The 18,116-nt window shown below is 35.5% G+C and overlaps 1 protein-coding gene across 4 annotated transcripts; it reads left to right on the forward strand.

Annotated features, from left to right (window-relative positions):
• The first annotated feature begins 5,168 nt into the window (after positions 1 to 5,168).
• Positions 5,169 to 12,128, forward strand: LOC107493606 (protein MEI2-like 3). Of its 4 annotated transcripts, none has more exons than XM_016114677.3 (13): positions 5,169 to 5,270; positions 6,125 to 6,237; positions 6,326 to 6,469; positions 6,557 to 7,002; positions 8,368 to 8,526; positions 8,630 to 8,746; positions 8,881 to 9,032; positions 9,482 to 9,573; positions 10,082 to 11,036; positions 11,122 to 11,206; positions 11,296 to 11,364; positions 11,499 to 11,678; positions 11,876 to 12,128. In XM_016114677.3, the coding sequence occupies exons 2-13, from the start codon at positions 6,207 to 6,209 to the stop codon at positions 11,924 to 11,926; spliced, it is 2,481 nt and encodes an 826-aa protein (XP_015970163.1). In that variant the 5' UTR covers positions 5,169 to 5,270; positions 6,125 to 6,206; the 3' UTR covers positions 11,927 to 12,128. The 4 variants fall into 4 exon arrangements, with proteins under 4 accessions (XP_015970163.1, XP_015970162.1, XP_015970161.1 ...); XM_016114676.3 differs by having other exon boundaries at positions 6,179 to 6,237; XM_016114675.3 differs by lacking the exon at positions 5,169 to 5,270 and having other exon boundaries at positions 6,057 to 6,237.
• Positions 12,129 to 18,116: the final 5,988 nt, after the last annotated feature.

Raw genomic sequence — 18,116 nt, forward strand, 5'->3', positions numbered from 1 at the left:
GAACGTTTTCACTGAGAGGATGGGAAGTAGCCACTGACAATGGTGACGCCCTACAGACAGCTTGCCGTAGACGTGCTTTACAAACAATTGAGTTAAATATTACATTGCAGAAATTCAGAGGACAAAGCATCTCCAAAACTCCAACATATTTCTCATTACTGCACAACAAGTAACGCTATTATTCTCTATTATTTTTCTAATAATTTTAAATACTTTGACTTCTTACAATTAAATCCAAATAACCTTATTGACCTCCTGACTAAGATCAATAAAATAAACATCGATTGCTTCAAACCAATAATCTCCGTGGGATCGACCCTTACTCGCGTAAGGTATTACTTGGACGACCCAGTGCACTTGCTGGTTAGTTGTGCGAATCACAAATTCGTGCACCACGTATGCATAGAGGTGTGCGTACGCACACAAAGTAAAATTTGTCCATTTTGTGTGCACGCATGGATACGTGCGAACGCCCTCAACAGAAGGCACTTTCCAGCATGTGTGTACGCATGATGTTGTGCGTATGCACAACTTCTAAAATTCGCACGGTATGTATGCGCACCAGAGTGTGCGAACACCATCAACAGTAAGCATCTCCCTGTGTGTGCGTGCGCACCAGAGGGTGCGTACGCACGCTTTCAAAAATTCACAAGGTGTGTGTGCACACAAGGGTGTACGTACGCAGATGTCGAAACGTAGCCCCTACTCAGAGCACGCGCACAACAGTGAGTGTGTGCACACTAACCAGAACTCACAATTTCTGCAACATCACAAAAATCGAATTTCTAATACCAACTTCCAACAATCATATCTTTTTCTACAAAATTTTTATTTTCACAAAATCTATACTGTTTTGAAACTCGTTGAATTATCTTTAATTTGATACAAAATTTAATTAATTAAAAACTGTAGCTCAAGATATGATCCGTCAAAGTTTACCAAAAACTGGTTTTTACCAAAAGTTCACTAGGTTCTCATACCTTCAAAATTCACAACCAAACCAATTCCAAGCCTATTCAAATTCACCATAAAACACAACCAAATGCTATACTTCACCTTTCCATCACAATTCAACCAACTCAGTATCTATATCAATTAATTCCTCCTTCATAAACTCAACAACTCCACAATTTGTACATCAACTCCAATATCACCAACTTTAATATAATCTCACTACTCATAAGCATCACTTATCCTATGTCAACATCAACACACATAATAATTCATTATCTTCCTACACAATCATCACTATCATCATATATCACAATTATCAACAATCAATTTCAATCCTATCCTATGGTCTACTAGCCTAATTGTCCAGAAATATTACATATTATATAGAGAAAACCAAAATTATACCTTGACCGATCCTCAATATGCACAGCACACCAAAACTTGGATCCTACAAGCTTCCAAAAGCCAAGGCAACTCCAACAAGCACCAAAGCTCAAACTAACATCATATACATGTCAAAATCAAAACCTAAGGTTCACAAAAACAACTTAACACAAGGGTTTAGTGAGACTTTACCTTATCCAACGAGATTAGGGCAAAACCCAATAATATACCAATGCTAGATCACCTCTAAACAAATAAAATCACAAAATCTATTCAAAAACTATAACAAAAAATGCACAAAATCTAGGGCAGAAAACTAGAGCTTGATTTTTGATCTCATACCAATAATGCCTAGCTAGAAATGAAGAGCTCGATGAGAGCTTCGCGTGGCCACAAACGGCTCATCAATCAGAGCTCCGAATTAAAAGGTATGGAGTTTTGAAGGAGGAAGTGAATAGTAAAACCCCAATCACCCCCTCTTCTCTCTTCTCACCGCCCTCTCTCTCTTGTTTCTGAAAAATGAGGCCAAATAGTCTCAAAACTCACTTATATATGTTAGGCGTTAAGTCCGGTTTGGGTCCGGTTTAACCCGTTAACATTCTTAGTCTGTTTGGCCCACTTTGGGCAAAAACCTTTAAGATTAGCACCTGATGTTTTATTCTAAATTATTTTTGTTCTTTCAAAACAAAAAATTCAATTTTTCAAAATCTTATTTTCCAAAATATGCGGTACCGGACAAACTAGAGTCAGTACTATCATCTGAAGCTCTAGTACGCATTTTTATAAAAATTTTTTGCAAAAGATACATTTTCCAACTTAGAAAATTCCATTGAATTCAAATTTCACCTTTTTAGTTTCAAAATATCATTTCTATATTTTTGAATCTATTCTGGGCAGTTAAAATTTATTATTTTAGTAAAACGGTTATTCTGATTCTTAACGCCTATGAATTTCCTTCTTTGGGTATAGCGTGGCACCTTGGGCCAACATCCAGGAGCCTTCATCCACTTTCAAGAAAGGGCGTGCAAATATCCTACACGCAAAAGGTAACACCCCCTCATTTCCATCAACCACCATCAAAGACAGACCCACTTCATACATGCCCATCCACGCGAAGCACCATACACCACTGGCATGCCATGCACCAAAACACCAGCCCACACGCATGCGACACCATCAAGTTAGCGTGTACACGTCCTCCGCTTCTTCACCCACGCCTAAGGACCAGCTGAATAGGCATGCCATGCCACTCCTTGGCGTGGCACGCTGGGCCAACTTTTCAGTGACTTTCATGCCTCCAAAACAAGCCCAAATGGCATGCCCATGCATGCCATTCACACTCCACTTTGGACCAACTCCTAGTGACCACTAAAATACCTTGAAGTGCCATGAAAATCATCTAAGCGTCAAGCCATTTCATTCAAGCCTAAGATTAAGGTTGCAAGTCCATGATTTCAACAAAGTAACACACCATGTTTTGAATCTCAGTTAAAAAAAAAAGAAGATCACTCTTTGTTTTAAATTAATTAGAAAAATATTTGATTTGATTTTGTTTTGAATTTGAAAGTAGGTTTAGGTTAGAATTTAAATAAGTCCAAGAACTATTCAACAAACATCTCATCTTGGACCTTATTCCACAATCCTAGTTTTTGTTTTCTCTACACCATGAGCAACTAATCTCCTCTGTTAAGATTAGGAGCTCTGTTGATCTCTTTTATGGATTATTAATCTAAGTATTTTATTTTGTTTGAGGTTTATAGATTGATCTATTTTATGATTGAGTTTTCGTTCTTCATCCCTAAAGATTAGAATTGTTGGAAAACATTCTAACTCTGTTTTGGATTCTAGTATTACTTTTGAAAAATTAATATTGAAATTAGTTTCAAAACTTTTTCTCATGACTTTTTGATTTAACTAGGAATAGTATTTCAAAGAGTATGCAACACTTTATAATTTTCAATATCTCTTGTTTTGAATAAGTGACATATAATTCGGATTAGAAAACTTTTGAAAATTATGCTTTCTTGTAAGTTTCAATTGTCTAGCACTAGATTGAATACGTGACATATAATTCAATCTAAGAATTGCTTTTGAATCTTATTTGAATCTAAATCGAATTTGTGCTTAACCTCTTTGACCAAGGAATTGGCAGTTAGTTAATTAAAGAGAAATTAGTTTGTCAAGGAATTGAAATTCAATTATATATGATTTATCATGAATTGTTCTCTATAAACATCAAATAAATGAACACAAAGATTGGAAGAGGGCTTGATTGAACACATTTGGCAATTTTATAATGCGTATAGTCAACGGCAGAGTTTAACTATTTTTTTATATTAAATAATGTTGCAAATTAGTTTTAGCTCGAATTATATATTGTGTATATTATTATTTATGAAGTTATTGAATTTTTTTTGAATATTAACTATCTTTTAATAGTTTATAAATTTTAATAAGATTATAAAATAATTAATTAAGTAGGACTACAATAGGAGATTAGATTTAATTATTTTTAACGAAGAAGAAAGAAATGTTTTAAGTTTCTATTTACTGTTTATGACATAAAAATTGATGTGGAGTTATTTTTTTAACAAATGGACCACAAATAGAAATTAAGATAAGTTCCTACTCCAGATGGTCTAATGACATAATATCATGTCAGGAAAAATAATTTTTACATTGTTTACATGAATAATCATCTAAAAAAATAGATATGATTATACAACTGTCTAAAATATTTTACACTTTCAGTTTGGGCTATTCATGGATGGGGATGTGTTTAATTAGAAACACCCGGACTCGACCCTAAAAGGACACTGGGTCTATTTTGACTAAGTCTGAAAGTGACCTGAAATAAATTGAGTTAAACCGGATTGATTCGATGTAAAATTAATGTATATAAATTTATAAATTTTATATACTAAAGTAATAAAACTTTATTTTTAGAAATTAAATTTAACAAATGTTATATGATATTTATACCAAAAATAAATTATTTTAAAGCAAAAATAGTATCGCATAGACGTATAATATAAAAAATATTAATTAAAGTATAGAAGTATAATATGACATTATTAATTTTGCTCTAAAATAAATATATTTTTACTATAAAAAATTTTAAGTTAGGTGGAGTGACTCGAAACATAAGTCGAATCTGATCCAAAAATGATACCAAATTAAAATAACAAATCCATAATAAATATACCTTAGGTACAAACCAAATTTCGAAACGGGTCAGATCTTGAACATTTTTACTATAAATAAATTAAAATTAAATTCTTCTTTTTAACTATATTTTTTTGTTTATCTTATTTGAGTTGTTTATATATTTTAAAAAGTATTTTTTTAATTATTTTTAACTAGTTGTATGCCTCAAAAACTTTCTTTTCAAGTATAGTTTAATGTTTTTCTGATCTAACAATTATTTAAAAACTTAATAAACTATCCTAAGTTTATATTTTAAAAAGTTACGAAAGAAAACAATCTATCATAATAGATTTCTTCTGGAAGTGGTTTAATAAAATGCCGAATTCGGAGTTTCGGACTTCAAATTATGCTTAAATACATTTAAATTCTCCACATTCGACCGAAACCCACTTTTCCCCCCGTCTCTCAAATCTCAATCATTTTCCACTCCTTTTTCGCACTCTCTCTCTCTCTCTCTCTCTCGGGTCAGGGTCAGGCGCCAATCATCGCTATGCTCTTGCTCCTTACCTTTCTCTCCCTCTCCCAAAAGATTCCCCCAACCGATTCACATCACAAACCATACTCTGCATGAAACACGAACACGCACACGCACGCAGACACACTCAAACTCAAACTCTGCTTCTAAAAGACAAGTTTCTAGGTACCTAGACCCTCAAATACCAATTCTAGTTTTTAAAATTCGTAAGCTTTAGGGTTTTCTGACTGTTGCACCCTTCGAATTTCAGGTAAATTCGCGTGTTTCCGTTTTGATTCACTCTTTCTCTGATTTTCCAATTCCAAATTCTGAGTCCTAACTGTTTTTCTTGTTTGAAATTAACCACTCGATTATAGCCCGCTTTTAAGTTGAATTTGCTCTTTGGGTGCAGCGGTTATTTTCATAATGATTGAAGGGATTTCTTTCATGGTTATTCTGAACTCTAAGGTTTCTGAAAGTACTTTTAATTTTTGGTTTTGGGTTTTGGTTTGAAGGTTTGTTTTACCCTTTGGTCAAGACAAAAATATTTTGTTTATTTATTGTTTATTTAGCACTAATTTGGGTTGGTTTTATTGTTGCGATCACCTGCTTTATTAAATGGTGTTGGTAACCGCTAATATTTTATTTTCGAGCATCCCTTGATATGCTATTTTCTTCAATATAAAGGAGAGAGAGAGAGAGAAGAAGAATTGGCAGCTTGAGTTTAACTACAAGGGGCCTTTCTAGTTTTAATTTATTATTTTCCCCTCACTCACTTTTTTATATTGAAGCAGAATCTTGTGTTCGTGCTGAAAACTGTTCAAAAAGTTTTTGTTCTTTTATTTATTTATTTATTTATTTTTTTGTGCTATCTATATGGGGATTGATCTTTAATCATGCTATGCAGCTTCAGCTGCTGCTGATTCTTGAGGGGAGCTTGGGTTTGTGTAATTGGAAATGTTAGCTTGTACTTTTTTATTGTACTAGAGGGAAATTCATACATATGTACCTATTGTGATTTTCGGGTAATGGAAACATACCGCTTTTCCTCTAAATAGAATATTCCCAATCTTGGTGTGATTAGCTTTTTACAAGTTTTGTGGTGGTTGCCGTTTCTATTGCAAGGGATCCTAATTTTCCTGATCAAGACAAACACTAATTGATGTAATATCTTACTAGTCTGTGACTGAAGCAGAAGGGTGATGCAATGAAGCAGTCTTTTGATCCTTCATCTTTGGGTAATTATCTAAATTCATTTCTGTTTTGGTTACCATAATGAGTTCTACGTTGAGCTAATTGTATTGTTTATTTTATTATTACAAATAGGTCCTTCAAAGATTCCATCGATAAATATACCTAGAGGAGTGGGGTGCAGTGCACGAGGGGTTTCATCTGGATCTGATTTATACCATGCGTCATCTGATGCTAGTCTCTTTTCCAGTTCATTACCTGTTCTTCCACACGAAAAGTGTATGCCATATTTTTTTTTACAGCACTGTAGTTTTGTACTCCATATTATAGAAAAACCTTTTGACCCATTTTTTGCAAACTTTGCAGTGAACATAAATGATACTGAAAATGGTTATCAATCTGTTGATGACATCTCATCTGGCTTTGAAAAGCTTCAAGACAAGGGTTCATTAGAAGGTGTCGGTGCTCATGCAGTGGGAACCACGCTTCCTGATGATGAAGACGAGCTTTTGGCTGGCATAATGGATGATTTTGATCTAAGTGGTTTACCTGGTTCTCTTGAGGACTTGGAAGAGTATGATCTTTTTGGAGATATGGATCTAGATCCTGATCAGGATGGTTTCAGTGCGGGCATGTCCAAATTGAACTTCTCCGATAGTGTTGTTAGCAACGGTTTGCCTCATTATTCTTTTCCTAATGGTGTTGGAACTGTTGCTGGAGAACATCCATATGGAGAGCATCCTTCTCGAACGCTATTTGTTCGAAATATTAACAGCAACGTGGAGGATTCAGAGCTGAGAGCTCTTTTTGAGGTTAGTATAAGGTAGTCTGATTTAAATAGACAATTTTGTATGTATGTTTATTTGCTTGTTGAGTTCAATATTATGCCAACTTTGTTGGTCTTGACATTTGGATATCTTTGTTAACAACAAAATTATGTAAACACTAAACAAGGCAAAATTGTTTAGAATTTAAAAACTATTTACTGTAGATATTATTTCTGGAGTTGTTCGGACTTCTGAAATGATGAGGTTCCAAGTAATGAAAAAATAGTATATTCTATTTGTATTGTCTAAGTTCCTATTTGTTTGAAACCTTTTCAAGGAAAAGAAAAAAAAAACATTTTTAAAGAATATGCACAAAAAGAGTGCAAGATAATTAGATGCTTTCGTCAGGAAAAATAATTAAATCAAAAGATGCTACGACAGTGCTTCTTTCAAAATCAAAGTTGAGAGAGAATAGCATCTAAAGTAAAGATCTAGAACTAAATTAAACTAAATTATCATAAAGTATAGTATTTAAGCTTAATGAATAGCTTTTGGCGGGCATATTCTAAGTTAAAAATAAATTGGTTGCTTTGGTGTTTGTGGCTACAAGTTAGAAGCTCTCTACTGATGGGAGATTCTGTTAAATGGGATTTGAGATTAAGGAGGAAGGCATAGAGATGATTAATTGACAAATTGCGTAATTATAATGTGAATTTTGCTTGCATTTCCCCCTTTCAATGAAGTGCAAGTCTCCCAAAAGTTAAATCAACATTGTGAGATTAAGAAGCAAAGTAGTTTACCTGTGCAGATGAATATTAAAAGCTTTTGCCATACCTTTTTCTTTCTTCATTCAAATATAGATTGCTCAAAATTCTGAACTGTAACACAGTTGCTTCTTTGTCTCAAAGAAACCAAGTGCTATATAAAATAAATCATGTTGGGGGGAGGATTTTGTTGTTATAGACTTACATGTCTCAAGGTTGTGCTGAACCCTATATATGACAGCACAACTACTGTGAATTTTGTATCTATGTATTTATAACTGTAAATTAATTTTTACTTTTTTAATACTTGATATGTTTCTACGAATAGAGTTAATCATGAATTTAAATCTATATTGACATGACTCCTTAGAAAGTTCTAATGTGAGCCTTAAAATAGTTTTAATTTCAGATGTGAATACTTAGTTCCAAATGTGTGCATATTTGTGGAAGGTAGGAAGGGCCTTTTCTCATTATTTTTCTGTTTACATTTTAAACATTGTAAATAGAAACAAGTGGTTGCAATTTGTTTCTGGAACACATTAAATGTGCTTCATTATCCCTGATCAAGGGTTAATTAATTAACTGATATATCATTCAAAATTTTTGCTGTAAGAATTGTTAATTGTGATTTTATATTATTTTCCAGCAATATGGTGATATTAGAACCCTCTATACTGCATGTAAACATCGGGGTTTTGTAATGATATCCTATTATGACATCCGTGCTGCTCGAACAGCTATGCGTGCATTACAAAACAAACCTCTGCGGCGCAGGAAACTTGACATACATTTCTCAATACCGAAGGTATTATATTCTCCTTAAACTACTTCAGAGTCGTCCTAAGTTTTTCTTAGTAATTGAATGCCTTGACATTCTTGTACTTGCTTTCTTTTCTTGCACATCCCAGGATAACCCATCAGACAAGGATATCAACCAAGGAACCTTGGTGGTTTTCAATTTGGATCCATCTGTTTCAAATGAAGACCTCCGTCAAATATTTGGGGCTTATGGAGAAGTCAAAGAGGTGATTCTTTTATTTTTCTGAACTGCTATTGTCAGATCTATTGAGATGTGGGTAGATGTGCCTCTGTTTCTATGTGTCCTTTTTAGTTCTCTAACTAAAAATAACCTTATTTTTAATGATCAACATCTTTGCAGATAAGGGAAACTCCTCACAAGAGGCATCATAAGTTCATTGAATATTATGATGTCAGAGCTGCAGAAGCAGCACTAAAATCATTAAATAGAAGTGACATAGCTGGTAAACGGATAAAGCTGGAGCCTAGTCGGCCTGGAGGAGCTCGTCGAAAGTGCGTACACCAATTATTTGAGATGCTTTTGGTTGATTTTTATTTTTATTTTGTGATATTCATCGTTTACTTTTGGTTGAATTTCATGCAATGTATTAACATATCATTATTGAACAGAGTTATGGTTTGGCAAATGTGTTTATCTGTTAGCTTATCTTTGTTGCTACTTGGATATAGTTTAATGTTTTCAGAGTGGCACAAATGTTATGATTTTGCTAATAAGTGTTTGTCTGTTTGGCTTATCATGGTGCTTGGATAATAGCTTAAAGTGCCCAATTAATATTTTTAGCCACTGAATTATTGTAAAATTAGCTTCGTAAGTTTATATTGTGGATAGAAAATTTACCACTAAACGGTTGCTTCTTGAACTTCAAAACTTTTGCTACCTTCTTTTCTAGCATTTATGTTTATATATGAATCTAGTATTGATAACACTTTGCACCTCTTAGTTTATTGCTCCAACTAAATCAAGAGCTTGATCAAGATGAAGCTCGGAACTTTCGGTATCAAGTGAGTTCACCTGTGGCCAACTCTCCACCAGGTAGGTTCTTGTGATCTTCTTTACAGACTTAGGCTTGGTTTGGTAAAGCTTTTCGAAGAGGTGCACAAGCTCCTCATTTTGTTTTTGGTAAATAAAAAAGACTATGTACTTGTGCTTGTAGCTTTTAAAAGATCGGGATATTTTTGAAAGCAACTAAGGTGGAGCTTTTTAAAGTTGGCTTGTGCTTTTCAAAATTTAAAAGTCTAATATAACCTCATATATTAACTAATTTTCAAATTTAATGCTTAAATTTATGTCTTTTATAGTATTTTTAAATTTTAAAAGCTATTTTATCAAAAGTAATTGTTGTTGCTTGTATTTATTAAAAGTCATTTTTAATTTGATTTACTAAACATCAATGCTACATTTTTTGAAAAGCTATCTTTTAAAAACTAACTTTTATAGTCTACTTTTAAAAAGTAAAAGCTTTACCAAACTAAACTTTAATTATGATGTTCTTCCATCTGTTGTCTGTTGTTGAATTATGCTCATAAAGCTTTTATTACAGGTAACTGGATGCAGTTCAATAGTCCTGTCGAGCAGAATTCTATGCAAACGATCAGTCATTCTCCTGGCTCTAGGATCATGAGCCCAACAACTGGTAGCCACTTGCCAGGGCTGGCTTCAATTTTGCAACCTCAGGTATCGAATACTGTGAAGGGTGCAACTATTGACAAGGACTTTGGAAGGAGCAATCATGGAGAGCACATTTTTACCAGTGTGAATTCAACGCAAGGAGCTACTTTTCAGTCACATTCACTTCCAGAGCCCAAATTCAGCCAATATCGTGGATCTTTGTCCTTGTTTGGTCCATCAACATCAAAATCAAATGAATCTTCGATGGAGACCTTATCTGGGGCACAGTTTTTATGGGGAAGTCCAACCCTTTACTCGGAACGTAATAAGCCTTTAGCTTGGCCAAGACCAGCTGCGGTGCATCCATTTACATCAAATGGCAAGGGGCATGGCTTCCCATACTCAAGTCAAAGTACTTCCTACGTTGGGGCATCCCACCATCATAACAATCATCATGTTGGTTCTGCTCCATCAGGTTTGCCACTAGAGAGGCACTTTGGTTTTCCTGAGTCACCTGAAACTTCGATCATGAATAATGTCGGTTATGGAGGCATGGGTCTGGGGCACACTGATGGAAATTACGTGGTTAAAACGAGTGGGTCTGTAAATGCTGGCATTACTATTCCGAGAAATATTTCTGAGAACGGTTCATCAAACCTTAGAATGAGATCTTCTCCTAGGCTTAGCCCTGTGTTTTTGGGTAGTGGTCCATATGCAGGACTACCACCTACCACCATGGATAGTTTGACCGACCGTTCTCAGAGCAGATGGATTGAGAACAATGGAAGCCAAGTTGATAGCAAGAAGCAATTCCAGCTTGATTTGGATAAGATTAAATGTGGTGAAGATACAAGGACTACATTAATGATAAAGAATATTCCAAATAAGTATGATTGACTTTGGTGGCTGTTTATTGACCTCTATTGTGACATTGGATGCTTTGATGATTCATTAGTTGCTGATAACTTGCAGGTACACGTCAAAAATGTTATTAGCTGCCATTGATGAAAATCACAAGGGTACATATGATTTTCTCTATCTCCCAATTGACTTTAAGGTACATTTTTTGCTTGAACAAGTTTTAAATTATGTACAGCTTTCTTCGAAATCTAGAATCGGATTTTGTATTGTTGTTTGCAATTGCAGAATAAATGCAATGTGGGATATGCATTTATCAATATGTTGTCACCCTCTCTTATTATTCCATTCTATGAGGTAGGTTTCATCAACTCTACTGATTCTCATATCCATCTTCAATAAAATTACTTGGCATTTAATGATAATATCGTGGAATCTATTAAAGAATCCCACCTCAAATGGTGGATTCACTAACTCGTTTGATTTTTCAGACATTCAATGGGAAGAAATGGGAGAAGTTTAATAGTGAAAAGGTTGCATCTTTGGCATATGCTCGAATACAAGGGAAGACTGCACTTGTGAGCCATTTCCAAAATTCAAGTTTGATGAACGAAGACAAGCGCTGCCGCCCAATTCTCTTCCATTCAGATGGTCCTGAAACCAGTGATCAGGTAGTGTTATCGACTACTATGTACCCAGTAAACAGATAAATACCTGGTTTGTTTAATCTTTGATGCGATGCTCTTCATGAGGTTGATACTTGGAACTAGTTGCTAGCCGTCGTCGTCATAATTTTATCGTTTGGATATATTTTCTCCTGAAATGGAGTTATGGATATCTAACTGCTGTGGGTGCATATGTACTGTAGATCATGCAAGAGCATCTTCCCTCCAGCATTTTGGAATGTTCAGGCACTTAAGCTGATTGACCCGTCAAGTGATTTTGCTGGAAGTCCAACGAAGGACGGATTTCTCGTGAGCTTTGAGACAAGTTAACATCATATTATCTGCAGAATTGCATAAAACGAAACCTTTTGCTGTTAATGTAAACTTCTGCAGGCTCGTCACTGGTTCTGCATATATTTAGGAAATATAACTAAAGGGTGTAGATTCTGTATCATAGTCATTTTGAGGAGTATTTTGCGACCAAGCTATAAGAAGCATGGAGCATTTTGACTGGTTTGCTTCACAGGTAACTTATGTTGATGGGGGAGACCAAAGGCTGAAGATTTGAGCAAATCTGGTTTTCATTCTAGGGAAGGTGTCTCACGTGTTTTGCTCATCATGTTGAGAGTCGGTTGGTAAATTATTAGCATGGGGTACACAATGAAATTGTATAGGGAGAACTAACTAAATAAGACCACTTGTTTCTAAATGCCTATAATGTACCGCTACTGTTGAAAACACGTGTATAAAGGTGCGCTTTTATGCGTAAACCTCTGGAATATCGTGGTTTAATTAATTAATTTAATTTTTTTAACATTTATTTCGGTTAACTCTTTCTATTTTTCCTTCATTCTAAATGGTCACAGAAAAAATTTCTTCATTCGAAATTATCACCCGACTCAACTCCGCCAACTTAATGACGTGTTCATGCACAATGGGTTCCAGAGTGGAGTAAATAGCAAGGTTTTGAAACCGGATCAGTTATAGTTTTAGTTATTGATTTATTGGTTTAACTAGTTTAATTGTGGTCTAATAAAAAATTGTTTTAAATAATAAATTATAAATAAATACTTGAAATATAATTATAGTTTAACATAAATTTTAAATTTTCTTCTAAATTTAAAATACTATATCGACTAAAATTTAATATAATTTTTGATCTCATCAATTATTAATAATTTATCATTATATTACCATTGAATTCATTAAAATAGTCGCACAAAAAAATTTATTGAATTAACCAAATTAATAACAAATATTCGATCATTTATTCATCTAGTTTATTGAGTTAATTGAATTCATCTATTCCTTCATTGAATTAAAAAAATGAGCACAAAAAGCACAACAATGTAGTTTATATACACATGTAACGCATGAATGAGATGAGAGGAAAATTTTGATATAAACCTGATCTGTAGAAAAATTAGAACAGGTGGTGAATTGTGCAGTTCAATTTCAGATGCCAAGAAGCCGAAAGGAGTCCGCCATCACTTTGAGCTGATCTCGATATCTTCTCCATCGCCTCTCATTGGCTCCCACAATTAACGTGTGGTACTTTCCTGCACATATCAATGCACCTTATTAGTTAGCATTAGCATTAGACATGATTGATTGAGTCTATTGTTACTTTATGGAACACTGAGATTTTGCTTGTATGGCAGGTTAGTTACCATTTCCTATAGCAATTGTTGCAAATGAGGCACTTGAGTAATTTGGAGAAGTAAAATAAGCACATATATTTAGTTCTTTCAGATTAGAAATAAAAATCAGTGAAAGAAAACCTCCTGCGTGTCATATATTGTTAGTCTTTGACTTGGTGCTGCATATCTATCTTATGTTTGACCAAAAACATACAACTTGCTTAAGCACTTTTTTAGGTGAACTTTTAAGAAAAGATCTTTTTTCAAGTTATCTTTTTTTAAAAGATCTTATGTAAAAGTAAAAGTAATTTTATGTTTGGATATCTCATGTAAAAAGATTTTATCTATCAATTATGTTTAGGTATAACAATATCAAAGTATTTTTTTTGTTTATTTATTACATAAAAAATATTTTTTTTTAAAGAAAAAAGATCTTTTAAAAATAGTGTGTATAAAGATTTGTAGACAACAATATGCAGCAACATCACCTCTTCCAATGGACCTGTGTAAAACCCCATAATGGTCCCTCAGATTGAGCCCGTGCACCAATGTTACCCCTGACTTTCGAAATGCTCTAATTGCACCCTTCAGATTGAGCTCCGTGTGAAATCCTGGTCCCTCCACCCAATTCCGGCGTGACTCAGTAGCCGGAGCGCTGAGCTGGCTGCTTATGGTCCACGTAAGCAGCCTTAAACGGCTAGCTGATGTGGAGTATCATCAAAGAATCTCCGAATTCCCTGAATTAGTCCCTGGTACCAATTATAAACCCTAAGTTGTTCTTCCCTCTTCCTGTGTGAATTGGTTCGTCGTCCAGCTCAAGCTCTTCTTCCCTCTTCCTCTTATTCTTCTTCTTCGTTCTCTCCCGCCATGAGTGACAGTCACGCTTCTCGAAGGTCGAATCGCTCATCTGTGACTGAAAACTAGAGAGGGAACAATGTGTGTAGCCGGCGTTCAGCAGTTCCAGAGTGGTGTGGTTGTGGGTGCAGGCCTGTCCTTTGGTGGTCAGGGACGGAGAGTCATCCTAATAAGTCATTCTTCAGGTGTCCGAATTATAACATGAGTGTAATTACTGGCTGAAATTTATAGTGTTGGTTAGTTGAGGTAATTGTTTGATAAGGTTGATGCATATTTGCAGACTAGTGAAAAGAATTGGTGTAGGTTATTTGTCTAGACAGATTCGGTACAGGATGAGGTGCCGTTGAAGTCTGATGAAGAAGATGAGCATGTTGGGATGAAGATGAACGTTGCATGGAAGGTGGGCAAACTGGAAGCAGATGTGAGAAATGTAAAGCTGATGGTCCAAGTGCTTGGTTTAGGGGTATTCGTGTTAATTGTGTTTGTGCTGATGTTATTGTTGAAAGTTTGATTAGGGTGAGAACTGAAACACAGAACTAGTGTAATCCAGTTTATGAACAATGTAATTGACATTACATTGTTTTTGATATATTGAATGACTATTTGGTTTTGTTTTTATAAACATAATTGATATGGATAAGCAACAGTAGAAAAAGCTTACATAAGGCACAATTCATAACTGAATGACAATAAAAATAGTTCATATAAAATTCTACAATAATACATTGATGACAATAACAAGCCAAAAAATTTTGAACATTGTTTCAGCTTGATTCCAGCGACTTAGTTAGTATTTAAAAGTTGCAGAGGTGTCTATAAATCACCATGACCAAGCAAAAGAGACTAAGATAATTGTTTCACAAAATATTACAATCTTTTATAATTTCAACCTAAAGCTAGGATCAAAATCACTTCTTTCTTCGCGGTTTGAACCCTGGGGTGGGTACAAACTTGAGGAAGTTGGCGAGCCTTGCTGCAGTTGCCTCACTAGCTCCCTCCATTGGATTGAATGATGCAGAGCCAGTTGGAGTAGGTGACCTTCTTCTAAGTGGTAGTTTCCTAGGTCTTGTAGGTGTGTTCCTGTTTTGTTCATGCTCCTGCAATGCAGACAATATTTGACATAAGGCCTATAAAATAAGATAAATAATAAAAACACATTACATGAAGCATTATTAAACACAATACCTTTTGGGAGTTTTCAGCTTCAGAGTATGAGGGCTGAGACAAATCAATCTCAGCCTGCTGGGCATCCACATCTACAAGAGTGGCAGGAGCAGGGGCAGATACAGTAGCAGTAGCAGACGCTGTTGCAGTTCCAGAGCCTGTAGAAGTAGCAGAGGTAGTTGCAGCTTGAGGTGCATTGGAAGTAGTTGTTGTAGCTGACGCAGAGGCAGTTGCAGTGACATTCTGAGCAGCAACCTTAGGGTCTTTAGCAGCAGCCTTCGCAGCTTTCTTCTTCTCAGCCTCTGCAGCTTCAGCAACCTTCTTCTTCTCACACCCTCTTTTTGTATGACCTTTCTGCAAGCAATACTTGCAAGCGAATGGTCGTAGCTGTCTCTTCAGAGTGGTGGTTGGCTTTGATTTCTTGCTAGACTGACCCCCCTCATCCGTATCATTTCTTCTCTTGGTTTGGAGCTGTCCAGGTTTCCTCTTAACCAAAGGTGCCAATGGTCTGTTGGCCTCAGATCTTTTTCATAATTGTTGGCCAGGTAAAGGATTTATGTGGTGGGAGTAAGTGGCTTTGTAGGACTCCATTGTGAGGAGCTTGTGGCAGAAATCCTCTGGCCACTTGTTGACCCTAGAAATAGCAGCACATGCATGCACACATGGGATTCCTGCAACACCATAATCAGCAATAACAATTAGGTAGTTAAATAATTAAGTAACAGTTAAATACATTACCTGTTAGCATCCAAAACTGACAAGTACATAGCTTTTTCCCCAGATCCACTAGATGGTGTGTAGGGTGTCCATGTACCTCGAACTTCTCGTATCCGGTGTCTTCAGCCCAGATTGGTTGCCATTGCCTAGATTCCTTCCTCAGCTTCTCCAGTCTGCTCTTGATCACTGGGGGAAGTATCCCCACATGATTATCCAACTTCAATTTATTTTTGGCCATCGTCATCCTAACCTCTTCCAGCAGTGTGATTATAGGCTTCCTCCTAGCTTCCTTAGTCTTTGCGTTGAATACTTCGCACGCATTGTTACATATTGAGTCTAACTTTGGCTTGTGACTGAACTGAGATCTTGTCCAAGAATGTGTTGGCCACATTTTTAGGTATGCCCATGCCTCCAGATAAAGCCGATTCAACTTTTTCCCTATATTCCCTGAATTCCTCAAAGGTTGTGGCTCGTGCACAATCCCACAGCAACCCTCTTAGCTCCAGATCTTTCCATTGCTTGTTGAAATTCTTCCACAAATGCCATACACAGAAACGGTGATTCACATTGGGCATCACCTCTTGTACAGCTGATAAACCACTATTTTATGGTTTATATTGTGTATAATTATGTGATTTTATCATGATCCTTACCCACTTATTCATTAATTTAGTATGCATTTATATTTCCTTCTTGGAATTATTACATGGTTGAAAACTGCTTCCTAGAGACTTTTTATTATGCATTTTAGTTCTCCTTTATCCCATTCAATGCCGTGATATGTGTGTTAAGTGTTTCAGGCTTTATAGGGCATGGATGAGTTGGATATTGGAAGGGAAGCTAGCAAAAATGGAAGGAACACAAGAAATTGAAGAGACAACCAGCGAGAAGTGACGCAGCCACATGGCTCACGCGTTCGCGCGGAAGAGGAGAAATCGCGGTGACGCGACCGCATGGCTCACGCGACCGCGCAGAAAGGAAAAGCACAAGTAACGCGGAGGCCTGGACGACGTGAATGCGTGGCACGAAAAAACACAAATAACGCGTCTGCGTGGACGACATGATCGGGTGACATGCACGATCTTTATAATCTGCAGATTTCGCTGGCGGCGATTTTGGGCCCTGTTTTAACCTAGTTCTCGGCCCAGAATAGCAGACTAGAGCCAGAGGACATGCAGAAACGAAAAACAACATTCATTCTACACAGTTTTGAGTTTTTAGATCTAGTTTTACTCCTCCTCTAGGTTTTCTCTCTACACAATTGATACTCTTAGAATATTATTTTTCTACTATTTTTGCATTGGGATATTGAGAAGAGTCATTACCTCATCAAGACTTCGTCATTCTAGTTCGTTTTCTTTACTTGGCTTTACTCTTCCAGGTCCTTTGCTTTGTTAATTTTACCGTTGGAATATTATTAGGATTTATTCAATATAAGGATTATTCTTATTTTAATTGGATTATTTTTAATTTCTAATTACAATGTCTTTCTTTAATTTCTTCTCATATGTTATGAATTTTGCATTCACAATGAGTGAGTAATTCCCTAACTTGATGGGGAGTTGATTGAAAGGAACCAATTGAGTTGGAAGGCTTGAAAGAGAGATTGTAATTGGGTTTACTGTTGGATTACCTTCTAGTCACTAACACCAATCCCTTTTGATTAAGTGGGTTGCAATTTGTAAACAGACGTAGCATTCCAACCTGTTTGATTTTCCTTTGCCTAGTAAAGGATAACAAAATAGAATAATTTTTAATTATCAATTAATCTTGAAATCATTCAAACTATAATAGGGATTCCAACTAATGAACCCCCAGTCAAGGCTTTTATTTACATTATTCAAATTCATCAATTTAATTTCCTATTATTCAACTCAAACCTTTTTGAAAACATCTGATTAATAAAATAGCACACCTTTCTGCAACTCGTAGGGAGACGACTGATGAGCGGATAATTTATACGCTTTTTGGCATTGTTTTTAGTATGTTTTAGTATGTTTTAGTTAGTTTTTACTATATTTTTATTAGTTTTTAGTTAAAATTCACTTTTCTGGACTTTACTATGAGT

The sequence above is a fragment of the Arachis duranensis genome, chromosome 3 (assembly GCF_000817695.3).
Source record: "Arachis duranensis cultivar V14167 chromosome 3, aradu.V14167.gnm2.J7QH, whole genome shotgun sequence".
Taxonomy (NCBI): Eukaryota; Viridiplantae; Streptophyta; class Magnoliopsida; order Fabales; family Fabaceae; genus Arachis; species Arachis duranensis.

What these genes read in the sequence shown, in the direction of transcription:
- LOC107493606 (XM_016114677.3), top strand. Translation starts at nt 6,207, where the DNA reads ATGAAGCAGTCTTTTGATCCTTCATCTTTGG. An exon ending in TTTTGATCCTTCATCTTTGG is followed by an intron (nt 6,238 to 6,325) that starts GTAATTATCTAA and finishes TATTACAAATAG; the next exon opens with GTCCTTCAAAGATTCCATCG. An exon ending in AGCTGAGAGCTCTTTTTGAG is followed by an intron (nt 7,003 to 8,367) that starts GTTAGTATAAGG and finishes ATTATTTTCCAG; the next exon opens with CAATATGGTGATATTAGAAC.